Source organism: Neolamprologus brichardi, chromosome 3, assembly GCF_056152115.1.
Source record: "Neolamprologus brichardi isolate AB-2024 chromosome 3, ASM5615211v1, whole genome shotgun sequence".
NCBI lineage: Eukaryota > Metazoa > Chordata > Actinopteri > Cichliformes > Cichlidae > Neolamprologus > Neolamprologus brichardi.
The window spans coordinates 10,757,187-10,784,744 of NC_142106.1; the positions used below are offsets into that span (position 1 = coordinate 10,757,187).

The window sequence follows — 27,558 nt, forward strand, 5'->3', positions numbered from 1 at the left end:
TCATCTCCCTCACCATGGTCATAATAGTGGAGCTTTGACCCAGTGTTTTTGAGTTTATTGGAGTTAGAATTGTACTTTATTTAAACATTTTCTTTTTCATTCTTAACTTGCTTAGTGTTTATATTTGCTGTTCCATGTATTTCCTTATTGATTTATTCCCAAAGTGTGGGCCAACGACCCCTGGTGGACTGTGAAGCTACTGCAGGTGGGCCACAGTAGTCACGGAAATTCAGTTTGAAATTACACACCTGTATAAATGGAGTTAGTATAATAAAATTGGTAATAGGAGGTGGTTAGTGTGTAATATTACTCATTACCCTGGACCAAATTTACTGCCCTTATATTGAAATTTGTGTCCCAGCAGCAGGTTGGTCACACATTGGCATTAACACTTTGCATATGACTGAGCAGCATTTTAGAGCCAGCAGCCTGTGTTGTTGATGTTTTTTTTTAAAATACAGTTTTAATATCGTTGTCACTTTCTTTTGTTTTTGATTCAAGTGAAGAATTAAGTCATTTTCTGGTTTTTTAAGTGGACCACAGCACTCTTAATGGCTGCCTTACTGTATTTAGCCTCGAGTTGTTAGTTCCTGGTTGTATTAGTTGTTCCCTGTGTTTGTTTCTCTTGTTATTTGTTGATATTTAAGTTAATTCCTGTTTCTATGTTTCCCCATTAAATATTGTTTCTCACTTTCTGTATATTTATTTTGATGTCTTCTTATCTCCTTTGCATTGATTTTATCTGGTTTGTGTTTAGTCTCACATTCCCTTTAAGTTGTGTTGGAGCCACAGAGAGCAAATCTTTGTTCTTTATGGAGAACCAGTGAGACTGTTTAGACTTTCCTATGAAACATCAGTGCTGGAGTCTCTCAGTACATCTGTTTACAGTGAGGACAAAGAAGCAGCAGAAACACACACAGAGAAAACATGGAAAAGACGAACAACAGCAAATAGTCTTCAGGAAGTTTGTGTGTGTGTGCCGTAACACTTCCTGTACAGTGTCAGTTTGTTGAGCTAAAAAACTGAAAGGTGTCAACACTTACTGTTACTGTTGTTCTGAAGAGATCTCCAAAATCCTCAAAGAGTCGTCTGACCATCATGACAAAAAATCAAAAACAAAAACATAAAATCCACTAAAATATAGACAGTGTAGCTTTGCTATACCCGATTGCTTTCCTGTAAATCAAAGGGCACCAGGATAAGTTTGATGAAAAACAAGTAAAAAGTTACAAAAATAAGGAGAAAAATAAAAAGTAAAATCTGTGTGTAAAGTGCCGTCTGTACCGCACAGCCACAAACCAAACTAACCTGTATTTCCTTGTCATCCTGTTTTCTACAGGCCCACACCCTGCACCTGTGTGACAGCAGTGTCCATAGCAACATCTCCTTAGCAACCACATTCCTTTCTTATCTGCTCATTCCGTAGGTGGGAGACATAAAACAAAGTGACAAAAGTGTGACAGTTTCTGTATGTATGTGTGTCTATAAATGAAGATAAAGTCTGTGAAATAAATAAATGTACAAGCTCACAATTCCAGAGTACAGTGAACACATTTAATAAACACCGTCAGCAGTTAAAAGTACTTTCTGTTTCAGTCTTGACTCTGATCAACACGACACCTACAAAGTTCAAGTTTCAGGTTTATCTAATCATTCACAATGTCAACTCATGCACTGAACAACATGCCAGAACATCTTAACATCTACTGATTTCTTCCTTATTATTTAACAAGAGAATAGAATTGTATTTATTCACTTTGAAGAGATTAAAATATCAAAGTCAACAATAAAACGCTGACACATACAAACACTTGAATAGTGACGTGGCGCTCCTTACAGCTGGGTGTGTATTAGATTAAACATTGATAAATCATCTTATCATGACCTGGTTGTTTTTAGTCCAAGCAGTGCTGGATTACAGCAGCTTCTTAATATCTGTACTGAATATGGTGTGCTATATGATATAAAGTAAAAGCCTGTTGAAAGTTCAGTCTTAATATGTAGAACCAAACAGGCCAATACAGTTTTATACCACAGCAAAAACAAGTGTTATTATGAATATCTTCCGCTGGGAAACAACGTGGCCAGTCCTGCCGTCCCTGACTGGATCTTCTCCAGCACTTCATCCACGTCTGACCTCGTCTCACATCTCCTCCTTTTCAAAACAGAGAAAGAAAAAATACCTCGCTCCCTAACCTATTAATATTAGCTGCCAATTCTCAGTCTTTTGTTTTCTACTTGGTATCTAAGTCTGGCACACTCTGTTCACACTCCACTGGCCTGACAGAAAATATCTGAGGAAGTTATACATATTACCAATATGCTAAAATATTTTTTCCTTAATTTTTACTGGTCTTAACTTGTACTTTAGGCCATGGCCAAAATATTTCCAAGATAAGAGACTAATAAAGGTTTATCTTATCTCATATATCATTGGTTTTGGATCGATGGAACTCCTTTCAGATTTACATATTTGTGGAGACCCTAACAACTATAGGCACAGAGAGCACTGCCTACAGTACCTAGAGAAGTATGATGTTGATGTTGGGGGCTTGTTTGGTGTGCCAAATACTTGCTATTATTTTGAACTTTAACAACCAGTGTATTTAATGTATCTTTCATACCATATTACATAAGAAATTGTGGTATTTCATTCATTTAGAATATATATGTCAATGTAAATATCAAATACTATTTATATATTTAGGTATTTATATATGTTGTGAAAGTACAGTCACTGTGGTTTTGGTATCATACAAATAAATGTGTCCCTCAGTACAAATAAGTATGTGGTGCAGTGCAGTGGCTCTGTGTGGTGGCACTGTTGCCTCACAGAAAGAAGACCCTGAGTAAATCTTTATTTTCCAAAATGAACTTTTCTTTTTCACCTACATCATTAAAATTTCAAGCATTGAATCCAACTGGTCTATGAGTCTGTTCCACATCTCACATATTCATGGGCCTAATAACAAAAATCCAAGACATCCACTGGCATCATTCCATTTCAGATCAATCAAGCCTTTTGCTCAACTCTCTCTCATGTGTATGAACGTTTTATGGTAGAAAATGTAATCATCTATAATGATTGAAAATGAGTGAAATTTAAGCTTCAAATAAAGGAAGTTAGCTACTGTTAGTTTTCTCTAGTAACACTTCAAGGAATCTCTGAAGCATTTTTGACATTCAGTGTTTATATTGAAACACACAGGTCTGCTTTCTCACATTTGTGCAGTATCTCTAAAATTAAAAACATCAACACGTTCTCACTCCCAACTCGTCAAATGTGTGACGCATGGTCAGGCTCCCTCTGCTTCACCTATCGACACGCCGGGTACCCCCCTCGCATCGAGAATTGACGTGGTGGGTCCTCCTATTGAATCCTGTTGTCCGTATATTTATATATTTTCCCTGAGCTTCCTTAAAGAAAATTGTCTCACACAAACACACGTCACACCCTTTTCTCTCACAGTTTCAAAACAATGTGCACATTTGATCATTCATCCAAATAACAATTTTACACTTCATTTATACATTCACACATTTGTAAAGACACCAAATACCAAGATACATTATTTCCATTTCCATATCACAACTTCGCATCATCTTGCTCTAGTACTAGTCATCCACCGTTTCGACTAATTTAAAAGCCTCCAACCTTGCTGGTCAATCAACCCGCTTCGGGAATCCCTCACCGATTGCGGTCAAATTTCTAGGGCCCTATATTAATTTATAAGCACTTCCTGCAGCTCGACAGGAAGCTCCACCTCATCAGCGCTCAGTGTCCTGCTGGCGCCTGAAGCTTTACGTAAAGCTTACCTGTCAGATATGAGAGCATGAGGGTGGGAATGGATGTTTGTATCTGTGTGTGCCTGTATGTCTGTGTCTAGTGTGGGATTATAATATTATTTTATGCCATGTTAGACCCCTAATTAAAGATTGTGAATTATTATGTAGTTTTAGTTTGCATTATTCTCCTGAATTAGAAGAAGGTGATAACTATTACATTTGGTAAACTGATTTGCATTACATTAGACTGCTGATTTATTGTGAATGAATGATATTGTTTTATGATGCATTATACTGCTGAGTTATAAGAAATACTGTTCGCAGAAAGTCATCGCCTTATTTGTCTGGTTAGAAGAGAACAGAGCATACTGCCCCATCTCAGCAGGAGCAGATAAACAGGGAGCCAAGGTCGTAGCTTAGGCGCTGTGTGAGAGAAAGAATGTGAATGTTTAGGCTTTTATGATGAGGTGGGGGCCACTAGAGGCTATAAGAGTTTGATCAAGGCTCTACCATTTTGAGATCTGATGCTGTCTGCTGTATGGTGTCCATCTCCCACGCGTGTGTTCATTAAATCATCGTTTGACTCAACCCGGCCGGACCAGTGTTGTTATTTTGGTTTTCCTCTTGTATCCATCCCCAATATTTGAATCCGTAACAGTTTTGGGGGCTCGTCCGGGATGCACCCTGCCTTGTAACCTATCACTCCAGGGTTATTTCCCAGCCCTCCTGCAATCAGGATAAAGATAGGAGGATGGTAGTTGTTGTAGACCCATTCAATTTTTATGGTATACATATGTGAGTGGAACTATATAGATGCTGTATGTGTAGGAAACATTGAAACAGACTGGGACCAAAAAAATTGCACATGAGCCAAAAATATTGCACAGAACATGGAAAGACTGAGATATTGCACATAGATGATCAACAGCAGTGTCAGGGTGGATGTGTTGGGGAAGTCTTTACACACTCTTAGTTTGCATTAAGAGTTCTGACAGCCCACGGGAAGAAGCTGTTCTTTAGTCTGTTGGTTTAGCATTCGAGAGTGCCTGAGAGTTTGCCAGACCAGTTTACATGTGTTTTGTTAATCTGCAGAAGGTATTTGACTAGGCCACTTTGGGTGTCTCAGGGGAATATCAGACTTGTGGCCATGGACTGTACAATTCCAGCGATAGTTTGGTCCACATTGCCAGCAACAAATCAGAAGAATTTCCAGTAAGTGTTAGTAAAGTGTAGGAATGGCCAAAGGATGGAAGAAGGACTGGTGTTTGCAGCATGTCCTTAACAACCACATTCCTGTCCTCTCCACCAATCAGCTGTGAGTACAGACCCGATAAACAAATGCCACATATTCAAAGTAACATAGATGTGACAATAACAGGAAGAAAACTTGTTTCAGTAAAAGAAGTAGCTGTACACAGACAACTTCTCACTCAGCTCAGTCTGTGCATTTTAAAAGATTTTGCTGAAAAAATATAGTAAATAGTAATAAATTAAAAAATAAGAAATTATTGAAAAATCATACACTGAAAAAAAGCAAGCAACATGAATAAAGCAGGTAACAATAACTAACCCATATTTAGACAACAAAAAAAAGATGATTAAAAGTATGTCATCAATTAATATCCACTCCAGCTGTCACAATCTAAAGTCAAAACCTGATTTATGCTCAATTAAATCTCTTCTGTGACTAACTCTGAAGTGTGTGCTCTGTGTCTGATCATACTGTGACAGGAGACAACAGCAATACACAAAGTGGTGTGAAAATGCAACAACACCACCCTGGGAATTTTGCCCAGGGAATATTTACCAACCAGCTAAGAGTCCTTCAGGCAGCAGAATGAGAGAGAAGCTCAGACAGCAGCTTCTGTTTATCACATGACGACATGGACACACACACACACACACACACACACGCGCACACACACACACACACACACACACACACACACACACACACACACACACATAGAGTACGGCAACAATAACATCACACAGGAATGATCAGTAGCACCATTCCTGCTGTTGATCAGCACCAAGGACAGCAGCCACAGTCAGAGTTGAGGGGAGCAGACACATCGATTTAAATTGAACTTTGAACTCACACCATCTTCTTCAACCAGGCTAATACAAACCCAACACAGATGTAACCTCAGTGAAGTAACATGAAGACAGCTGTAATGTCTGTGAACATGGAACAAAAGAAAGGAGTCCATTATCCTCAGGTCCTCACAGACTGGACGGGTCACCGGATGAAGCTCACTCATTCACAGAAAATATTCACTGCATGAATAAATAAAGTTAGACTATGGTTAAACAGACCAAACCATGACTTAGAAAATGTAATAGAAACCTGTCCAGCTCTGGCTGAATTAGTCATGTATGTGTGGAAATGTCTTGTGTGTTATTCATGTGTTCACTCTCTGCTAGTGCTGCAACATTTGGCATCAGTCAGACATATAAAAAAGTATTTACAGCGTCAGTATTACTGATACAGAGCATCCATATCTTATATCAACTTATAAAGGCAGCTCGTGTAGGGGAGAGCAGTGTCCCATGATGTATGAGGTCAGTGTGCTAAATATGAAAATGTTACACTGGGAATTACTAAACTCACATTTTTCACTTGAAATTTTATAAATTATATTTCAGAGAGCTCAAACGTAAATGAAAAGCACTTTCGTTCACTTACATGTTGCACTTTCTTACTGGCTGTAGCCTCCATGTGCCCACTGAGTCACATGATGAGGGGAGGAGCAGAAGGACCAAAGAGTGCATGTCTGACATTTATCATAATTTATCATAATTACTTGTCATTTTCCATTGTCAACACATTAATAAAAAAATCATATTACACACTCTATTTGTTATTGTTGAGCGGTCATGTACAGTGTTAATGTATGTGTGTAAATTAAACAAGCTTGTCTGGATTGTTATTTGAAAAATGTATTTGCTAGAAGATGATATTCAGTTTACTCAGTTGTCAGCCGGCTGACATAATCCAATATATGAATTAAATTACAGGCAGGTCTTAAAACTTTTGTCTAAATTCAGACAAAGCTGAAGTTATTTTATTAAACTCTCAGAAACATGGTGTTTAATGAGATATTTACTCTGCATGACCTCCAGCACTACAGTGAGGATCAATGTATTGACTCTGTTTATCCATAGTCAGGTCACAGTGGCAGAGTTTTCCTCATGATCTTTACCACAGTGATGTTTTCCATCCTCCAGAGAGATCCTGGGACCAGATGAGATATAAAGTGACTTCAGTTCATGGCTGTAAACCTCTGAACATCACCAGCAGAGTTTTTGTGGGTGTAGTTAGGCTCATGTTTAATCATCTATGTGGAATTTTGTATATTTAGCACACAGCAGTGGAAATTTGAAATAGGAAATCTTCCAGTTTGTCAAACTATCAGCCTGATATTAAACCCTAACCCGCCTTTAAGTGGTGACCTGCTGGATGTTAAAGACGTTATCAGCTGTGATGTAATACCCAGTTTCACCAGTAGATGGGAGCATACATTAAATGTGATTCAAGTGCATTTTAACTTCACTGAGAAGTTTAGCAGGATGAGCTCTGAGTTCAAGATCCTGAAGGAAGTCCAGTTTATTGATTTGTAGTTTCAGACACTAAATCACTTCAGCTCTGTTTCATCTGAACCATCGAGTGTGACACTATGAATGTTTCACAGAGGAAGAAGAAAGAAAAGTAAAAAAAAAAAACGTAAATTAAATTAAATAAATTAAAAAACAACAACAACTGCTGTTTCTAGTCTGTGGTTGTAGTTTAATGTTTATTATATTGTGCACTCAAGAGTCTGTCAGTTAGCATTAACCAAGCAGGAACAGTCAAGCTTTCCATCTGACACCTTGGTGAAACCCAAAGAACCACACGAGGAAAAACAAGTGAGAGCAAATAGAACAACATATAAATAACACTGAAATTATCGACGACATAAAACAGACTAATATGTTTATTACTGATATAGAAAATGACACATTCAAATACTGAATGTAATTCAGTCAATCAATAAATATAAAAATCTTTAAACATGTGGATGTCCTCTGCTCTGAGGTGCTGGGGCGACCAGCTAGAGACCAGCAGCTGGACGTCAGTGGTTGGACTGGTGGACTACTTCAGTGAAGAGTAGACGACGTCTGACTCTGGTTTAAAGTCTGAACACAAACACACACAGTTCAAACAACAGGAAACATGATTACAAGATTTGTAGTTCAATCAAGACCTCCAATCTCTCTGCATCACACACAGTCCCAGTTCAGAGCTCTGATCTGGAGTCTTGATGTTGTGTGGTTAGCTTAGCTCAGAGTCAAAGATAAAGTCAAAGATAAAGAGCAGCTGTACCTGGGATACCTTGTTGGTTCATAACTGACGTCTTCAGCTGGTTCACTCTCTGCAGAATAAAATACCTTTACTGCAGGTGATTTTTTTTTTTTAAATTCTTCTTCATGAAGAGATCGTTTTAATAAACCACAGCAGCTTTTCAAAATTTTCTCATCTTCACATCTCTGCTGTGAAACTCAGAGTGACCACAAAGAACTTGGGGGTGTTTCTGTGATAAATAAGTCAGACGACCACAAAGCTGCCTTCTGCTTTTTGACACTTCACCACAGAGCAGAAAGCAAACATGTTCTCACAGCATGAACGCTATTATTAGACCAACCAGAGCACACTGCAGCGAGACATCTCACCAGCTTCAGACTGCAGTTACTTATAGATTCATCAACATCAATGTACATGTTCAACATGTTAGGAAGGCACAGAAACTATAAACTGTTACAGAGAATTTCAAATGTTGGAGACACAAATGTTAAAAACAAAAACAGGATGCTGGACGACTGCAGAGCTGTTAGCTTCAGTTAACCACAGACCACAAACACACAGTCCAGCTCACAGTGAACAACACTCAGTAAGTACAGAGATAAACACATGATTACATCTGACTTGTCAAATTATACTCAAAGGAAACAAACGTATAATTAAACTTTGTATTTAAATGTCCCCTCAGTGCTGCATAAATGTCCATTGAAAAATAAATAAAACATGTTAGCAGCCATCATGTTGTACCTTTTTACATAGTAACAAATGAGCTAAACCTGAACATGAGTCAAAGTCACATGTTTCATCTTTCAGCTGTTGATTGGCTGTTTGAGAGCATGGGTGTGGACACTTTATATTCAGAATTCATTTCTTTGATTTCATCTCCTTTTTAAAATATTTTCATACTTGATCTTTACATCGCGTCAGTTTAGATGGTTTTGAATTCAGGTTCAAACAAAAAACCCTGAAAATAAAATATAATTAATCCACCAACTGGATGTTTTTACTGTTATGGCAGTCATTTATGAACAGCCTCTGCGAAAGTAGACAATTTTGCTTCTGGAATGACCAGACACCAGTGCTACCAAAACCAAGCGAAAAATTACATATCCAGATAAATCCACACCAAACCAAGATTTGACGTAACCTGACACTTTGGTTTACCTAGAGCAGGTTTCTCTGATTCCACCCCTCAAGAAATACTGCCCTGTAGCTTTTAGAGGCTACAAGGCTCCAAAAGCCCAAAGGTGATATAAGGGTGGCGGCTCACAACAGTTTTTGTTTGCTACATGGATCATTTTAGTTCAGCTGGGTGTCTTTCTTTTTGTTATATTTCTTTAAGAGTTCAAAATGTGTTAATTACATAAATAAAATGTAATTTTCTCTGTAGCACTTCATGGAGTTCATAAGCAACACACCTTAGTTGTTCACACAAAGCATAAAAGTAAAAAACAATATATACAGTCTTATCTTCATTTTAGATGTCAAAAAGTATTTGCGGCTCCCAGTGTTTTCTTTTGCGTGGAAAGCAGGTCCAAGTGGCTCTTTGGGTGTTAAAGGTTGCAGACCCCTGCCCTAGGGGATCTTAAGCAGGGGATTGAGATCCTTTTGCTGTTTGGCTTCACTTCCTGCTGAGGAGACATAAAGGGGAAGGTGCTGCTAACATGATCCCAGAAAATCTGTTGAACTCAAAACATCCCCAAATGATGAATGTTTTTTCTTGTTTCTTTAACTTTCAGTATCAATCAATAATGAACAAATATATATAAACATAATGGAACCCCTGATCTCCACAAATGTCCTCACAGTATAACAACATGACAAAAACACAACATCACCTCTGCTTCGTCTGACTGGCTGTTGTTGATGATCTGATGAAACTGTACATGACATGAGTGATGATGTCATCTTCTCCAGTTTCTTCTTGATCTGCTGAAATTATCCAACATGAACAATGATATAAATTAAATATCTAAACAGAGATTATATTTAAGAAAGTTGTTACTGTGATCATAATGAATGTGAACTTTATTCTACTAAACAAACTCAGACATGAAAGATCAGGAAGTCTGAGTCTCACCTTCAGGTTTCCTGTGAACACATCGTCTCACCAGCAGAACCAGTAACACCAGTAGAACCACAAGACACACTGATCCAACAAATGACAACACAGGTATGACAGAGGAACCAGGGTTAGAGGTGGATGTAGGTGGAGGTGTGGTGGTGTGTTCCCCTAAAATAAAGCAAACACAGTCATTAAGTTGTCGTCACATTGTGAATGTTGAAAGCTGCAGAAACACAGACAGGTGAGTGTGTCACCTGTGACAGTGATCCAGCTGGATGGAGACTCTCCATGACCGCTGATGTCACACTTGTAGAGGCCTTCATCAGACCTGGAAACATGCTGGATGGTCATGTGACCTGTAGGCTGCTTCCTGATGAGGGAGCCATCTTTATAGAAAGCAGCTGGGAGGTTGGAGGGAGTGGTCTTTGTTTTACAGAGCAGAGTGACGTCATCTCCCTCCATCACAGGGAGGACAGGACTCTGCAGGATCACTGATCCACCTCAACACAGAGACAAACTACAGCATTTCATCCATTTACACACAGCTTCATCAACACTAACTCCACACACTCAGCTTACCAGTGACTGTCAGGTTAACCATGTTACTGATGGGACCCTCTCTGGACTCACACCAGTAAACTCCAGAGTCAGACGGGTAAACAGTGATGTTACAGGAAGACTTTGTCAAACCAGCTGGTTTTCCCCACCCATCTCCACACTGACTCTTCTGTCGTTTGCTTGTGTTTCTCCTCAGAGTCCATCCAGCAGAGCTGTCGTCCTCCTCACAGCTCAGAGACACAAAGTCTTCTCTAAAGAACTGAGAGCTGCTGGGACTCACAGTCAGACGAGCTGTGAGGGTTAAAATGAAAAACTGATGATCTGTTTGACTTTACATTGTGAAACATGAACCCAATCAGGTCATATCAGTGAGCATTTCTCAGGTTTAAACTGTGACAGAAGAAGGTTACTGACCTTGGTTTGTTGTGCAGCTCAGCAGTGAGATCAGAACTAAAGAGAAATGACACTCAGGTTGATTTGAGGTGAACATAAAGAACAACTCCACACAAACAGCTGACAAACACACAAACTCGTCTCTCTGATATATCTGCTCATTTTCAATTTGATGCCTGCAGTTTACAAGTTTACAAGTTGTTTACAAGTCTTAAAAAAAGTGTTTAAGACTGAAAAACAAGAAAGAGCATCATCCGTCTTTTTAACTCATTTTCCATTTTGTTTGAGGAAACTTTCGAGCCCAGCTTTCACTGTTTGAGCAGCATAAATGTGACAGGCCACCAGTCCAATCCAGGATTAACACAGAAAATGAAATAGTAATAATAATTTCAGATTGATCTCAAACAATAAGTCAACATGTTTTAACATTTTACACCAAGTTTTCCGTTTGAGGAAACAGATTTTAAACAGTCTCTGCTCCTTTTTATCTACAGAGCTCTTTAAACCATCATTGTTACTGTAGGTGCACTGATTGCACTGTTGAGATATAAAGAAGAATATGCACTAAATATAAATATTACTGTTGCACAGCTGTGTTGATATAATGAGTGAATGATTTGATCTTTTCTCTGCCTGCTGTGTTTCCTCGACTCCTGAGCAAAGATAAAGAGTCAGTTCAGACCTGCAGTTGGTCCTCGTGGTGTTTTGAACTTGAATTCAGCCTGATTTGTTTTTCATGTCTTCTCCTCCATCATCAGTTATCAGGAGAGCAGAAAGTCAAAGTACAAGAATTCAAACAAACACAGAGATTCTACTTACAGAGCAGACACAGCACAGATGTTTCCTTCATCGTCCTTCTCACTCATTTGAGCTTTTTTTCATTTCTCTCACTGACACCAAGTAAAGCCCGCCCTCTTCCTCTGAGCACCAGCTTTCTATTGGCTCAAACACAGAGGTGGGGACCTAAAGTTGGTATAAAGAAAAAAAACACTCTGTAATATCTTGTTTTTTCAGTTGTCAAGTATTCAGTCTATTCTCAGTGATCTGTAGTTTGGTTGATGAACAAATCCATGTCCATGTAGTTACGTCCCCCTCAGTGAGAGAGGCAGATATGAGCTGAAACACAGGAATCAAACCAGGGACGCTGCTGTTATGGAGCTGAACTGGAACCATTCAGACACTGAGGCCCTCTGAACACATTTTAATTACAGCTGTGCAGAGACACACTGATGACTGACTGGAACACTATCATTCACATTTTACATTAACACCATCCTCACACATGGTTCATATATGGCCACTAGAGGGAGATGTTGGACTTTAAATGCAAACTAACCAGTAATGTCAGATGGTCACCACCACCTTAACCTATTTCTGCTGGAGGTTACTTCCTTTTAAAAGAAATGTTCTCTTTCTCACTTTCGCTAACGTCCTTGCTCATAGGAGCTCATATGAATATTGGTGTTTTCTCTGTTTTCTTGTATTATTGTTGAGTTTTTACTTTACAGTATTAAGACTCAACCTCTCTGGGTACATCTCAGGCCCTTCAAAGTACAGAGGCCTATCTCCCCTCACCACACTCCCTGCCGGTGGCTGATGCCCTCAGACGTTGTTGTGTTGGTGGTCCTTGTCGACTGGGGCTGGGCGCTCATGTCTGTACCAGCTCACTCCTGGTGGCCGATTGGCGGGGCCTGGCGCCTGTGGCCCGGCTTGGCCCCTTTCCGGGGGATGGGATGCCCTCTGGCCTCTGGGCCTGAAGCTCGGTCCTCTCTGGCCTCTGCTCCGTAGCTGCTGGGTGACCTCTCGTTTGGGACTCTACTCAGCTCTTCCCAGGAGGGTGGCATGGTTCCCCCCCTTTTTGGTGGTCCTCCTCGGGTCCTCGTACTCTGGGGCCTCTGGATGTCTGGGGCCTGGATCTCCTCCATACCTGCTTCATGCCCTGGGGGACGGGGCTATGGCTCCCCACACTCCCTAGCAGATCGTTACATGGAGAAACCTTTGGAATACAAGCATGCTGATCCAAACAGGTGTTCACAGACGCGGACTACACCTTTCTTGGCTGCTGCCTCAAAGCACATTGTGCGCTGTCTATCTTGCGTGCTGCACAATATCGTTTAATATTTAGTATCTACTGTTATCTACTGCTAGCTAGTTTATTGTGATGGTGCTGTTTTTATTATGTTGCTCTTTTTTTGTTTGCTTTCTCTTCTGTTTTTTTTCTCCATACAGGTGATCCATGTGTTTTGTTTATTTTTCTTTCTTTCTCACCGTCTCTTCTCCCCTCTGGTTTTCCTTCTCTCCTTCTCTTTATTTCATTCTTTCTCCCTGTCCTATCCCCCAGTCATGTCTGTCCCATTTGTAGCAACCGAAAATAAAATAAATTCATAATTATAATAAAGGTCAATCAAATGGACCAATATAGCAAGGCCATGATGATCCACTTGGTAAAATAAATCTGCTTGGCATCTTTCTTGGCCTTAAGACAACAATTCTGATGGCTAAAGATCCAAATGGGACACACAAAAAAAAACAAAAAAAAAAACAAAAAAAACAAGAAAGAACAAATAAATGAATGAATTTATGCATTTAGCAAAACTTTAATAATATTTTAATCTTTAATGATTTTTTTTTATTTCAGTGAGTGTTTAAGACAAAATCATTGTGGTCACTCAACTTGTTGCAAGCAGAAACAGAAAAAAAAACAAGTGCTGCAGGATATTTCTACATAATTCTCTAATTTTAGAGATATTGCTCAAATTGAAGAAAGCAGCCCTGCATATTTTCATTTTTCCTTACAGTGTTACTGGAGGCCAAGGTAATGCTATGGAGAGTAAGAATCTCATTAGATACCATATTTCTAGGAATTTAAGGGGCTGTGTACTATAATCTCAGTTTCATCTGAATTTAGAAGAATAAAATTAGAGGTCATCCAGGTCTTTGTCTCCAAGACATTCCTGCAGTTTAATTAATTGGTGTGTGTTATCTGGCTTCATGGACAGATACAGTTGCATGTCATCTGCATAGCAATAAAAATGTACGATATGCCTTCTGATGATACTGTCTAAGGGAAGCATGTATAATGAACAGTACAAAATAAAAGGGCAAAGACAAAACTAAACAATAACCTAGACTGGGTGAACTAATATTAAAACATGAAAAAACCCTGAAGATGAACATGAACATGAAGACCTGGAAACACGACATGAACATAACAGACAAAGCAGGACGATCGGACAAAGAATGAATGAAAACTCAGACTAAACACACACATGAGGTGATCAGGGGACACATGGGGAAACAGCTGATATAAATGAACATAATGACACTACAGGGGAAGTGAAACTAAACACAGTGGACATGGACACGCCAGACTTCACAATAAAACAGAAAACATAATGAGATGCAGACATGACAACACAAGCTTGACAACATAGGACACACATACATGAAACATAACAGACTAAGACATGGAGACTCAATATGACAAACTGATGAGGAACATACACATTATAAATAAACAAATACATGTATTTATAGTGTGTATGCATACAGAGGGAAAAGGGGACTGGAGATGAGACATGGACATAACTACATACAAACAGAGCATGATGGCTGGGGGAAACACACGTGACAGAAGGAATGGGTCACAAGGGGAAAACATGTAAACAAGAGGAGGAGACGGGAGACAAAAACATTACTGAAACGCATGAAGCGCGAGGGGGGCGTAAACATCGGGGCACAAGGGGAATTTAAAAAACAATGAACTATAACAGCAACCTAGGCAAAATGAGCTTAAGATAACCAAATGAGACTTAAACACAAACAATAAACATCAAAATATAAGAAAACTCAAAACACTTGGTCAAATGACCTGTGACTGTGACAGTATCATCAAAAGATCAAACTGTGAAACACAAGAATCTCACTTCAAAAACACGAGAATAACAATAAAACCCAAAAATACAAGAGGAAAACAGAGTACAAGCATCACTGATGAATATATGTCTTCATTGTTTTGGACAAGATGAAGATGTTTCAGTTATAAACCATCGTCAATGGAATAAAAAAAAGAAACCATAAAAACAGTATATGTATAGTATGTAAAGATCGGATGACTGTAACTACAAAACAAGTTGAACATATCCATGCATCATTAGCTAGCTCAGAAATAACATAAAATGTTAGTCAGAGGTAAGGGCATCAAAGCAGTGGGCATCACTGAACTGCTGTAACATCATAGTTGTTATTCATTTATGATATCAGTAAGATTCATATCTAACTTAAACAAGACTAAAAGTTTAAAAAAAATCTGTGAAACCATATCCAGATTGATTTAAAATGAAACTCTGAACAGAACCTGCTGACCAGCATTAACATGTTGATCTGACTGGTAAAAAGAGAGACAGAAAATTGTCACTTGAGGCTCTGTGTAGTTTAATAACCCATTAATTTGCTTCATAGTTACAAGCCTTACATGAGTTCCAAACATCAGCAAACAACACGCTTAGTGGCGTATTAGGAAGTATATGCAGGTAACACCCCACTTTTTCTTTATGAGAAGTAGTTTATCAAGCCTGGACACCCTGCAAATGTTCAGGATTCAGTTTTCTGCTTCACTGATTATCACATTCTCATCAAGGGGCTGCCAAAATCTGATGTCAGGCAGGAGGCGTTTATACTGTTTCTTGGATGGACCTCTGTTCCACAATCGACGAAAGCAGTTTAAAACACCACAGTCTATCAGTATCTGGGGAAAAATAACAATAGTCTGATAAAACAGGGCTTCTAGGAATACACCACACATGCAAGTGAAAACGGACACTGATAACATGGGCTTTTTAGAGCAGAAGTTTTGCCTGGAGAATATTAAAAGTTCTGTAAAGTAACCACTGTAGTAAAGTTGTGGTCAGAGATTCCTATTCACGCATCATGGGTAAGACAGTCAAGGGAATTTGGGGCTTATAATTATTTCCTTGAACTGTTCTCCAGGGTGGAATTAGTGTACACTATACATCTCGAATAACTTTAAAAAAAACAGGTTTAATTTTATTTTGAATTTTCTCTCCGATCCACACAAGGTTAAAAGTACACATACATTCCCATTAATATATCTGAACCGTTAATGTATCTGATGCGCAGTTCACTAAGACATCTAAGTCTTAGTGAACTGCGCATCAGATACATTAAGTCAGTGGTTCCCAAACTTTGTTTGTTGAGCCCTCCTTTGTATTACAAGAAAAATGTTCGCACCCCCCCGCAGCACAAACACATCCTCCAACCACAGACACCCATGGTTTGTTTTCAAACTCCATTGCGGTTTGCACACATTTAGTAAACAATTAAACAACTAAAAGTAAACTGCAATAAATTACAGGTAGCAATGAAATAAACTATTAACTCTTTTACACTACGTTGGGGCGATCGGAAGGTTGCCGGCTCGAGCCCCTTGCTTGGACAGTCTCGGTCGTTGTGTCCTTGGGCAAGACACTTCACCCGTTGCCTACTGGTGGTGGTCAGAGGGCCGAGTAGCACCAGTGTCCAGCAGCCTTGCCTCTGTCAGTGTGCCCCAGGCTACACTGTGGCTACAATGTAGCTTGCCATCACCAGTGTGTGAATGGGTGGATGACTGAATGTGTAAAGCGCTTTGGGGTCCTTAGGGACTAATAAAAGTGCTATACAAATACAGGCCATTTACATCCACACCTTCACGGGTATTTTTGAAAATGCAGCCGTTTCTATGCGTTTGGGCCTTTCATCCACACGTAAACGGTGTTTCAAATCACCGAAAACTGAGATTTTTTTAAAACTCAGTTCTTGCGTTTATGTGTGGACGAGGAATACAGAGTTCGTCACGCAACGTCAAAGGTATGTGCCTTTTTTCATGTTGCGTGTGTGCCACGTTATTGTTTATACGAGATGAATTTCTACAATGGCAAATAGAGACAAAATACTGTTAATCTTACCATCTTCAGTTTTTACACGCTTACATATACACACACAGTTACTGTCCCTCCATATAGAAAGGTAGAGGCATCATAGTGTAATTATTTTATGTGTAGTTGTTCTTTTCCTGTGTAATAATATTCAACATTGCTATCAATACATTTTTCAAAAACGCCTCTCTGTGCAAAATGGGTTCAAAAACATAAACAACTGTGGGAAAGTATTTGTCTGTGATTTAAACAGCCCAGCGCGTGCTCCAGACTCAGGGAAAACCAATTCTGCAGGGAGACCTACCTCGGCACTTGTGCAGGTGAAGCCAAAGGAAAGATATGCTTCACCATATTTTCTAGTCTTTGTCTTGGAAGGAAGTTGGTTTGGAAACATATTTGGCGATGCTTCATCTCCTGCTTTGCGTTTGTGTGGGAGCCCCATCAAAAACCTGTACATTATGCTAGCAGTGTCTAAACACTCACAAACACATGATGCCAACAGGACCATGCTTGACAGCTGGTAGTGTTCACAGGTTTGAAAGCCTAAACTTTACTCCACCAAACATGCCTCTTGTCATTGTCACCAGACAGTTCAATATTTGTCTCATCTGACCATCAAACTTTTCTCCAGAAGACATGTGGCTCGTCTATGTGGGCAGCTGCTTTTATTTCAGATCAGAGGCTTCTTTTTTAGTTGTACACTCAAGTTCCAAGGTGATTTAAAACTGGCTTCACTTTAGACCATGACACAGGTATTCCTGCAGTTTCCAGTTGAGGGCAGATTTGAGCCATGGTGGTTCCTTGGTTCTTCCGAAACATCCTAATTCATTTCCTCTGATCTGAGGCTGATAGTTTGGGTCTTCTTCCAGACCTCAGTGAAGTGGTGACAAATCTGAATAACATTTTATTACATACAGTTGTTTGAACTGATTATCTTGTAATCTGCAGCTGTTTGGAAATATTAATCTTCTAGAATGGACTTCTCAAACCTCCAAACTCAATGCTCTTGAAAATTTTGCCGACTATGCTTAATAGTTAGGTCTGTGCGAGAAAACCAACCAATTTAAATGAAGTCTACCAATTATGCCAAGAAAAGTGGTCAAAAGCGCTTCTTCAAATTAAATCCAAACTTGTTTTTTAAAGTCATTAAACATGTATGCTGTACAATCATTCCACAATGGAACAAGAACAATTCAATCATCACAAACCCCAAATTACAATAACATTCATCCAAATGTTGAGAGGATGGAAACTTCTGACCAGAACTGTAAGTCACATTTAGCTGAAGACTGTGGTTGAACTTTTTTTTTGTCCATGCTGATGTAAACCAACAATGTCACGAAGAGGGAAGTTGATGGTTTATGTCACTCACCTCCACAAGAAAACAAATTAAAAAGTTGATCGCAGCTACACCAACTAGCACCACTTTAAAGACCATATCGGAAATGTCGTACAGCTGAAGGAAAAATGCAGGCAGCGGATGCAAAACCAGCCAAAGCATCAGGCAGAGCTGGATGAACAGCACAAGAAGGAACGACCCTGAAAACCAGAGAGAAAATTCACTGACTTCACTGTGATGACACATCCTTCATCATGTGACTGATGTACAGCCTTTTACCAAACCAACCCTAGATATTTCTCACTCACAGTTTTGGCAGATTGGCTTTTTGTGAGGGTAGCCCTTCGTCACCACCACTGCCATGATGATGTACTGGAAACCTGACAGGTCAAACACACTGGTGTCCTCCATGTTTGGCAGATTGTCTGTCTCAAAAACAGTTGAATTGAGTGGAATATACCTAAAAACAAAAGGGGTGAGTTATTTTTATTCATGGTTTGGTGAACAGAGAAGGAAATATGAAAATATTTCTTAACAACAATATGAACAAAAATCTGACTTTTTCTGTTTACAGACCAGTTCTGTGAAGTGGTGATGAGGAGAGCAGCCACCTGTCCAAGGATGATCATGCATGTGTGAATGAACAGGCTGACTAGGATCGGTAAATTTAGCAGATTAGCTGGGGGTCTGAAGGTGTGCAGTTCCTCACTTGGACCTCCTATCCCCATTACAATGGCCAGCAGAGTCATGAGAATGAAGTCAAAATACAGGAACTGGAAGTCACCTAAAGTCGTCTTAACCTAATGAACACATTAACAGCATTTGTTGAGAAACTGATTTGTCGAAGTTGGAAGATTGTACTGAGTGCAATCAGTATGGACCTGAATAGAGCACCATTACTGGATAAACAACATGAACACCATACAGGTGTTCAGAAAGAAACAGCTGAAGACAACCAGTGTCTGCCAAGACTTATCTGCACGTCTTTGAGTCAGGACTTTTTTTGACTTCTTAGACACTTACAGAGTATCTAAGAAGTCAAAGCTCCACTTTTGGTAAGTTAAATTCTAGGTGAGAGGCGGCAGGCAGGAATGGGTACACCTGTATCCTCCTCGGCTTGCTGGTTGTACTCTGGGGTTTTCCCCAGTGGATGGAAAAGTTTCCCTGTGCCTTTGGGTCAGGGAACAGGTCCTGACTGTTATTTCACCTATGCAACAAACACTTCAGAGTACCCAGCCTTCATCACTGAGTGAGTTGCTTAATCATGCTCCATCTGATGACTCCGTGAGCTGGAGGGGTGTGATTGGAACAGCCTGCCTGATCTAAACTTGAGTGGTGTTCTGTTTTGGACTTCTGTGTAAATCACAGTTTGCCACAAAGAGCTGCAGCTGCAAATTTGTTGGTGCCTGCAGTGGCGGTAATCCCCAAACCAAATGGTAGACACCAAAAATGAAGGGAGCAGTTAAGCATGTCTTTGTCCTGAATTTCTACCTTCCACTTGCAGCAGATGGCCACCCCTCCCTGAGCTTGAGTCTACCAGAGGTCTCTTCCTGTAAAAAGGGAGTTTTTCATTCCCACTCTCACCAAGTGCTTGCTTAACCCTTTAAGACCTACCATAGAACCAAGTCCGCCAGAGCTTATCTTTATATTTTTACATGCTGTAGAGCCATTTTTGGGAGCATTTCAAGTTGCTATAAATCAATACAACCATTATAGCCCAAAGTTTAATAATATGTATGCATTAAGTGAACAATAACTACACAAATTGCAAAAAAGTGCAATAAACTACGAAAAAATTGAAAATCATTTTTGTTTTTTGTTTTTTACATATATTTCTACTTAGAGAAATTTAAGAGGTTTATCCCTCAAAACTATAAATACAAAAAAGTTGTACAAAATGGTTTACAACAACAGGAAATTTATTTTGAGTTTCTTCATAGTTTTACTTTTGAGATACACCAATTTTTATATACTGCAGGAAAAACGAAAATAAATATTATAATGCGAATTTGCAAAAAAAACCAGCATGTGCATCAAACTAAACTATTTCCAGCAGTGCAATTTGAGTTCTAAGTATCCCAGAAACTATACAGAAAAGCATAAAGTCAAACATGACTGTAAAAAACACCAGTGTAGGCTTTTAAAACCCTGAAGGTAAAAAACTACATTTTCCGCGAAAATGACGTCACTTCTGGTTTCGGACAGGTAATGCCGGACATGCGATAGTTCACGCTGACATTTATTCCAACATAGGAAGTGTTACGAACAGCTGATTGGATTGGCAAAAATATAATGTTTTTGCTGCTGCAAGTGCTTTTTATGCAATTTTTGCAAAGCTACATGTGGAAGGAGACCGTCATCTGGGACAAGCTAACATGTAAGTACAACTCCTCCAGTTTCATATGCAAAAAAATGATTGCGCTAGCTTACGTGGTTCCGGTTCTACAGGGATTTAAAAATAGTTACGCAAAACGCAAAAGGAGCGTGCCCGCTCTGACCGGTTATAAAGGGTTAAAGGGGGTCATCTGATTGTTTGGGTTTTCTCTCTATTATTTAGGGTCTTAAACTTAAAATATAAAGTACCTTGAGGTGACTGCTGTTGCGATTTGGAGCCATATAAATAAAACAAATGAATTTAAGTTAAATAAAATGTATTTAAATCAAGCTGAAAAAGGACTCTTATTGGGCTTGGTTAAACTCTAGAGGCAGCTCATGGGTACTGGCATGTTGGACTGCAACTCTGACAGTGGCTGAAGTAAAAATTCAGGTATATAAGTTCAGTGAGGATGTGAAACAAGACTTTTGTTTGGGCTCAAATCGAGGATCTCGTAACTCACGCATTAAACCTTCTGTAATGCAAATAGAATCTGGGGATAAGGGGGGCAATTTGTCTATCACTGGGGATGAGGTCACAGAGGTAAATGAACAACTGCTCTGTTGTAGAGCTTGAGAGATTATAGCTCTCAGAAAGCTGGGAAATGACTCAACATCCCCCTGGAAAAACTGAAAGAGGAACATGGGAGGCTGACAGTGGCTGCTCTACTTAGGCTGCTACCCCTGCGACCTAAATGTGTACAAGCAGCAGAAAATAGACAAACAAATGTTGCTTATTCTAGAAAATTTTGGTTTATTTTGCATTAAACACTCTGAAGATAGGGGGCACATCTGGATTAAAAAATGAATCAAAGTAACAACATGTTAGTGCAACTTTACACTAAAGCATTTCAGATGAAAAAATCAAAGATGAATGCTGAAAAAGTTAAATGTGAAGGAATGATGTTCTTCTTTCCTGCTACTCACCGTGCAGAGGATGATGACAGAGCAGAACTGAACCAGGCTGTATAGAGACATGTATCTGAAAAGACTGAAGGAGGTGACCAGAGAACATCGGCCCTCTCTGAATGGATAAGCAGGAAAAATTATTGATTATTTTTTGTTTGTTAAGGAATGTTTGTTTGTTAATTGTTTTGTTAATGTGCATGATGGATGCACTATTAGTCATTCAACTTTATATTTGACATACTGTATAGTAGGTACTTAATACAGTTTATTCTGTTCTGATAAACTTTGTTTTTCACTGTTGTTGGAAATTTATTTCAATTATAAGTAGATAACATATAAGCATATTGGAGAAGGAGGTAACCCATAACAACGATGCTCAGTGGCTAGCGGATCTAAGCTGAGTGAAAGCAACATCAGCAAAAAGGAACATGCGAAGCTGGAGAAGTACCAAGAGCTGAGAAGAGAACTTGAGAATATGTGGAGGGTGAAGGTAACAGCGGTCCCCATGGTAATCAGAGCACTCAGTGCAGTGAGCTCCATGCTAGGTGAATGGGTCCAGCAGATCCCAGGAACAGCATTGGAGATCTCCTTCCAGAAGAGCTTAGTCCTAGGAACAGCTAAGATACTGCGCAGGACTGTCAAGCTCTCAGGTCTTGGGTAGAGAACCTGAGCTTGAATGACAAAGACCGTCCCTCAGAGTAAGAGGGAATTTTTTTATTTTTATATATATATATGTATGTAGTGGGCAAAATATGTAATGAAGACATCACTAATTTTCTACGTAAATATATTTCTAAAGGGTGTTATTGCCATGCTATTATCACCAAATGTTGGTCACAAACTGTCCAATTCACACATGTAAAGAAATCAAACCATAGATGTCCATAGATAAGTTATATATGATAATGAGAAATAGTACAGGGACAAAGTTGAACACGGTACTGAACTGTATTAACTACGTTGTACAAAGCTGCCATTACATGTTGGTAATGGCAGCTTCAAGACACCTCTTGTATGGTGAAACTAGCCACATGCATTGGTCAGAAGTAATTTCGGCCCATCCTGAAATTTTTGCTGGCGCCTTCTATGAACTCTGAACTTTGAAATTGCCCCATCGTGACAGGATGGGGCAATGTCTCTCAATGGTTTCACCTGAAACCTTGCTGATAGTGACTGACACCCACTTTCACTCCTTAGCCCATGTGATTAGGCATGTGATCAATAGTGGGTCCATGACCTACTTAGTGACACTCCAAACAGGGCTTAAAATCTAGGACTCTCCACAAATTCCTCTTAGAACTGAAGAAGCTTTTCATTTGAGAGGTAAAACTTCTTCTAGAAACCTAAATAAGTCCAGAAGCTTTTTTGTCCTCTCTGTTAGGAGTGGAGTGAAGATGGCATGGGGAAAAAAGGACTGTACACAACTCTGAAAAGAGACCCAGAAGGAAGGCAACTAGCCCTTACCAACCTCAGTAGGCGTCTCCATTTGTCTACACAATTTGTGATCAAGACTGCCACTCATGGATAGGGATAGCTATCGTTTAGGTTTTATCCGATACCGGTGCCAAACCGGTACTTTTGAAATGGTGCCGGTGCTTAAACGGTGCTTAAAGAATGGAGAACACAAATTTTGTCCAAAAAACTCTCATGTTTAGCTGTTTCCCACTTTTCTTTGGTCATTTTAGCCTTTTTGGCCAGGGTGAAGGGAGTACCTGCCATCAAACAAGAAGACAGCTGCATGTAACTATGACGGTTCACCTTACATGCATTAAATTAATAACGTGGTTAGCCTACTCAATGTAAATTACACACGAACAACATTAAGCTACTCGCCCAGAGAAGAACAGCTGCTGCTGCCATCATCATCCGTCATCATTTCTGCTACACTGGCAGGGCTAGGGGCCAGGACTCTCCTCTTCGGGTTCTTGGAGGATGTTGCTAACTCCGGGTCTGATAACAGGCACCACACCCGCAGTAGATGTGCTCGGTGTGAGGTCTCGCAGCAAGCTATCAAATACGGTGCATATCTTGACTTTTAAAAAAACGCTATGCATCGCCAGGTGTTTCATCAGATTCGAGATGTTACCTCCTTTGCACAGTATCGCAGTATCAGCTTAAAGCACTTGTTGCAGCTGCTGAGTTTGCATATTTTGCTGTGAAGTACAGCCAGACTTTTGACCGCTTCGCCTTGGGCATTTTTAATCTGTAGCTCTGCTCTAAAAGAACGTACATACCTGGACCCGCCTACTATCTTTGGAAAGGTAAAATGATTGGCTAGAATCCAAAGTGTATGACATCTCAGGAAAAAAAAGCACCGAAATGTGCGCTGCTTTTCGGTCTGGTTACTACCGTTTATGTCAGAACCGTGCCATTATGGCACCGGATACCGGTACCCATCCCTACTCATGGATAGGACTTCTCAGTCATTCACACCAATACCTTAAAGGTGTTTCCACACCTGTCTGGATGCTAGTGTACATACCTTTAAGTATTTCTTGGTAAATATTACATGTGATTTAAAATGTTTAAATTACATTTATTAATAAGTATGCCCTTAGTAGTGGGCTATATGATAAAGTGTTACCTTATTTGCTAGGTTGTTTATTTTATTGTTGTTTGGGCTTTTAAATCATTCTGGTTTCTAACCTGATAAGCTGAGGCACACAAGTGATGTTTTCAGTTTTGGAAGTAAAAGGTGAAGCAACTGAGGCTTCCGCTTCAGACAGAGAAATCCCGACATCAGCAGCTCTCAGTGCCCCGCAGTCATTGGCCCCGTCCCCACACATGCCTACACGGTATCTGCAGAAGTAAAAACAATTGGTGGCCTTTATTATTATTACCATATCACCCACCTGTTTTATCACACCTGACATGGCAGAGTTCATCCCCCTCTCTTCAAGATGTGAATCTGATGTCGGTCGCGAACGAAATGGCTCTTAGAGCCGGATCTTTGAAGTGAACGATGCAAGCCGGCTCCTTATTGGGAGTCGTGTTTTTTTTTTTTTCTTTCTCCTGCCCTCTCTTTCACTTTTTTTCACTGCACGCTGCAAGCCACCCTTGTGTTTGCGCTGAGCAGAGACGGCAAACAGAGCCTTGCGTTTGCTCCAGGATGCTAGGGGCCGTGTTGAGCTTTTGTTACCTAGTGGCTACACAAGCCAGGAAGTACCAACAATCGGATTGGGTGTGTGGTAGTAACAGGTAAATGAAGTTTTTTTTTTAAAAGTATTTGAATATATATATATATATATGAGTGTTTATGTATTAATACAAAAACAATAGACATATGAATTTGATTGTGTAATCTAAGTGATCTAGGTAGCTCTGTTTTGGAAGTTCAGTTAATGCTAGAAATGTGTTTTGGAGTTTGTACGTGCTTTGAAATTTCTAAGTGCTTTGGAGTGTTTCGTCTCTAGGGGCCCCTATAAATATTTATATATAAACATACATAAAGAAAACCACGTTTTTTTTTACATTACTTATTCCTTTTGTGCATAATTTTATATTGTTGTTGATAATTAATTAAAGCAACAAAACAACCTGAAAAGTCGGTTGGGAGCCGAAAGAGCCGTCTCTTTTTAGTGAGTCAAGCCGAAAGAGCCGGTTCTCTATAAAGAGCCGGAAATCCCATCACTAGTGTGTATGTTAGTGATGGGATTTCCCGCTCTTTTTAGGGAATCGGCTCTTTCGGCTCGGCTCACTAAAAAGAGACGGCTCTTTTGGCTCTTCAGGTTGTTTTGTTGCTTTTATTAATTTATAATTAACAATAATATATTATATGCGGTGGCCCCTAGAGACAGAACACGTACAAACTCCAAAAGCATGTACAAATTCCACAGCACGTACAAACTCCAAAACACATTTCTAGCATTAACTGAACTTCCAAAACAGAGCTACCTAGATCAGCGGTCCCCAACGCCCGGGCCACGGACCGGTACCGGTCCGTGAGTCATGTGGTACCGGGCCGCGAGAGTGAGACTCGGGTGTGAAATGTATGGTTTTCAGGGTTTTTATCGGTTTTTAGCATTATTTTGTTATTGTTTTTTTTTCTTTAACTCGGTTTTCCTTGGTCTTTTCACATGTGTTATGAATAAATCTTCTTTTTTTTGGTACCAGTACTAGTTTTATTTTGTTGTATTTATCCGCGACACCTTAAAGGCCGGTCCGTGAAAATATTGTCGGGCACAAACCGGTCCGTGGCGCAAAAAAGGTTGGGGACCGCTGACCTAGATCACCTAGATCACTTACATTACACAATTGTGCATATGTGTATTGTTTGTGTATTTATACACAAACACTCATATATATTCAAATGATTTAAAAAACTGTTCATTTACCTGTTACTACCTCACACCAAATCGGGTTGTTGGTACTTGCTGGCTTGTGTAGCCACTAGGTAACAAAAGCTCAACACTGCACCTAGCATCCTGGAGCACTTCTGTTGTCTTTTGTACGTGTTTTGAGTTTTTATGTGCTTCTGAGTTTTTACGTGTTTTGGAGTTTTTACGTGTTTTGGAGTTTTTACGTGCTTTGTCTCCAGGGGCCACCGTAAATAGACATTTATTTATTCACTCCACATAAAATGTAATAAATAAATCATATAATACAAAACCCAATTATTCACATTTCAACTTTTAACTATTTAAATTTTCAGGTTTTTCCTTTTAAACAAATTTAAAGTGAAACAACACAAAACACTGCAAACCAAAACACAATTAAATATAAATTAAAATATGAAAACAAAAAGAACATGCATATTCTCTGTCATATAGACCTGCATGAATAAACTTTCTGAATCCTTTATCATCCGCAACTGAAAATAGTTGTGGATGATTACTATACCTTTCTAATGTGACGTTGTTGTCCCTGTGCTACTGCAAGTGTAACTACCGCCCCTCCCCCCTCTTCCCAGCGTAAAGCACAAGGCTCGTATGCGGAGTGAAGCGGAAAAAAAGTTTGAGAGAGAGGGTGAGAGAAAGTAAAAAAACCAACGGCTCGCAATAAGTATGGAACGCCAGGACTGCCATAATGAATTAATTAAATACACCATTAAATAATTAATTAAATGTGTCAATAATTAATTAAAATGGGAAATAATTAATTAAATAAATAGTTATGACACATGTAATTAATTAATTATTGACACATTTAATTAATTATTTATGTATTTCACATTTTAATTAATTATTGACACATTTAATTAATTATTTATGTATTTCACATTTTAATTAATTATTGACACATTTAATTAATTATTTAATGATATATTTATTTATTTCATTTTGGCAGTCCTGGCGCCTGGCTCTCATCATGAAATAATTTTATCTGTCAACCTCACCCATCAAACTCAGGGGGCGGGGTTAACGCTGATCGACTCAAAACCATTGCTTTGGCCTGGTGGCCATTGTTTTTAGCACATAACAACCAGCATGTGGAAACTAACAGAACTGAACTTTGAAAAACCCTGTTTGTGTGTGTCACCAAATACAGTTTTAATATTTTTTTAGCCGAGAATGTAGTGGTTTAATCTTCATGTGTCTGGTCGGTTTCTCAAGATACAGCCTCTTTGCAAAAGTGCTTCGATGATTTCGGAGATGTCTGCCCAGTCTCACGGCAAAGCGGGGGATAGACCCGCTCGCCTCGCAAGCAATCGAGCTGTTATTACCGCCGACAAAGCTCAGGCCCCGGTACACAGCTGTAATAACCCCCGCTGACACGGACTTCTTTTACTGAGGTTATATTTATCAGGGTTTTATTTCCTGATGTTCTTATGTGTCCTACGTGTTTCAGTCGCCAATTCTGAATTATAACTAACATTAAAAACATGTTTAAGAAAGAGAGAGAGCAAATAAATTCGATTAAC

At 39.4% G+C, this 27,558-nt stretch overlaps 2 protein-coding genes across 2 annotated transcripts in view; both read right to left on the reverse strand.

The window, feature by feature from the left end:
• Positions 1-9,703: 9,703 nt before the first annotated feature.
• On the reverse strand, positions 9,704-12,062 carry LOC148103468 (Fc receptor-like protein 5). The gene is made up of 5 exons (XM_087838114.1): positions 11,964-12,062; positions 11,166-11,201; positions 10,773-11,042; positions 10,448-10,693; positions 9,704-9,759 (listed from the first exon to the last, which is right to left on the reverse strand). The coding sequence occupies exons 1-5, from the start codon at positions 11,992-11,994 to the stop codon at positions 9,704-9,706; spliced, it is 639 nt and encodes a 212-aa protein (XP_087694240.1). The 5' UTR covers positions 11,995-12,062.
• Positions 12,063-15,084: 3,022 nt separating this feature from the next.
• LOC102798119 (polyamine-transporting ATPase 13A2-like) overlaps positions 15,085-27,558 on the reverse strand; it is a 38,456-nt gene continuing 25,982 nt past the window's right edge. Inside the window, exons 22-27 of the mRNA XM_087838115.1 lie at positions 24,345-24,497; positions 21,717-21,813; positions 18,993-19,216; positions 18,725-18,876; positions 18,450-18,616; positions 15,085-15,891 (exon numbers count right to left, since the gene is read on the reverse strand). Coding sequence (XP_087694241.1) covers positions 15,745-15,891; positions 18,450-18,616; positions 18,725-18,876; positions 18,993-19,216; positions 21,717-21,813; positions 24,345-24,497 — 940 coding nt within the window. The 3' untranslated portion in view covers positions 15,085-15,744. The remainder of the gene's footprint in view (positions 15,892-18,449; positions 18,617-18,724; positions 18,877-18,992; positions 19,217-21,716; positions 21,814-24,344; positions 24,498-27,558) is intronic.

What these genes read in the sequence shown, in the direction of transcription:
- LOC148103468 (XM_087838114.1), bottom strand. Translation starts at nt 11,994, where the DNA reads ATGAAGGAAACATCTGTGCTGTGTCTGCTCT. An exon ending in GAGCTGCACAACAAACCAAG is followed by an intron (nt 11,043 to 11,165) that starts GTCAGTAACCTT and finishes TAACCCTCACAG; the next exon opens with CTCGTCTGACTGTGAGTCCC. An exon ending in CAGCTGGATCACTGTCACAG is followed by an intron (nt 9,760 to 10,447) that starts GTGACACACTCA and finishes ATGTCTCCTCAG; the next exon opens with CAGGAAGTGAAGCCAAACAG.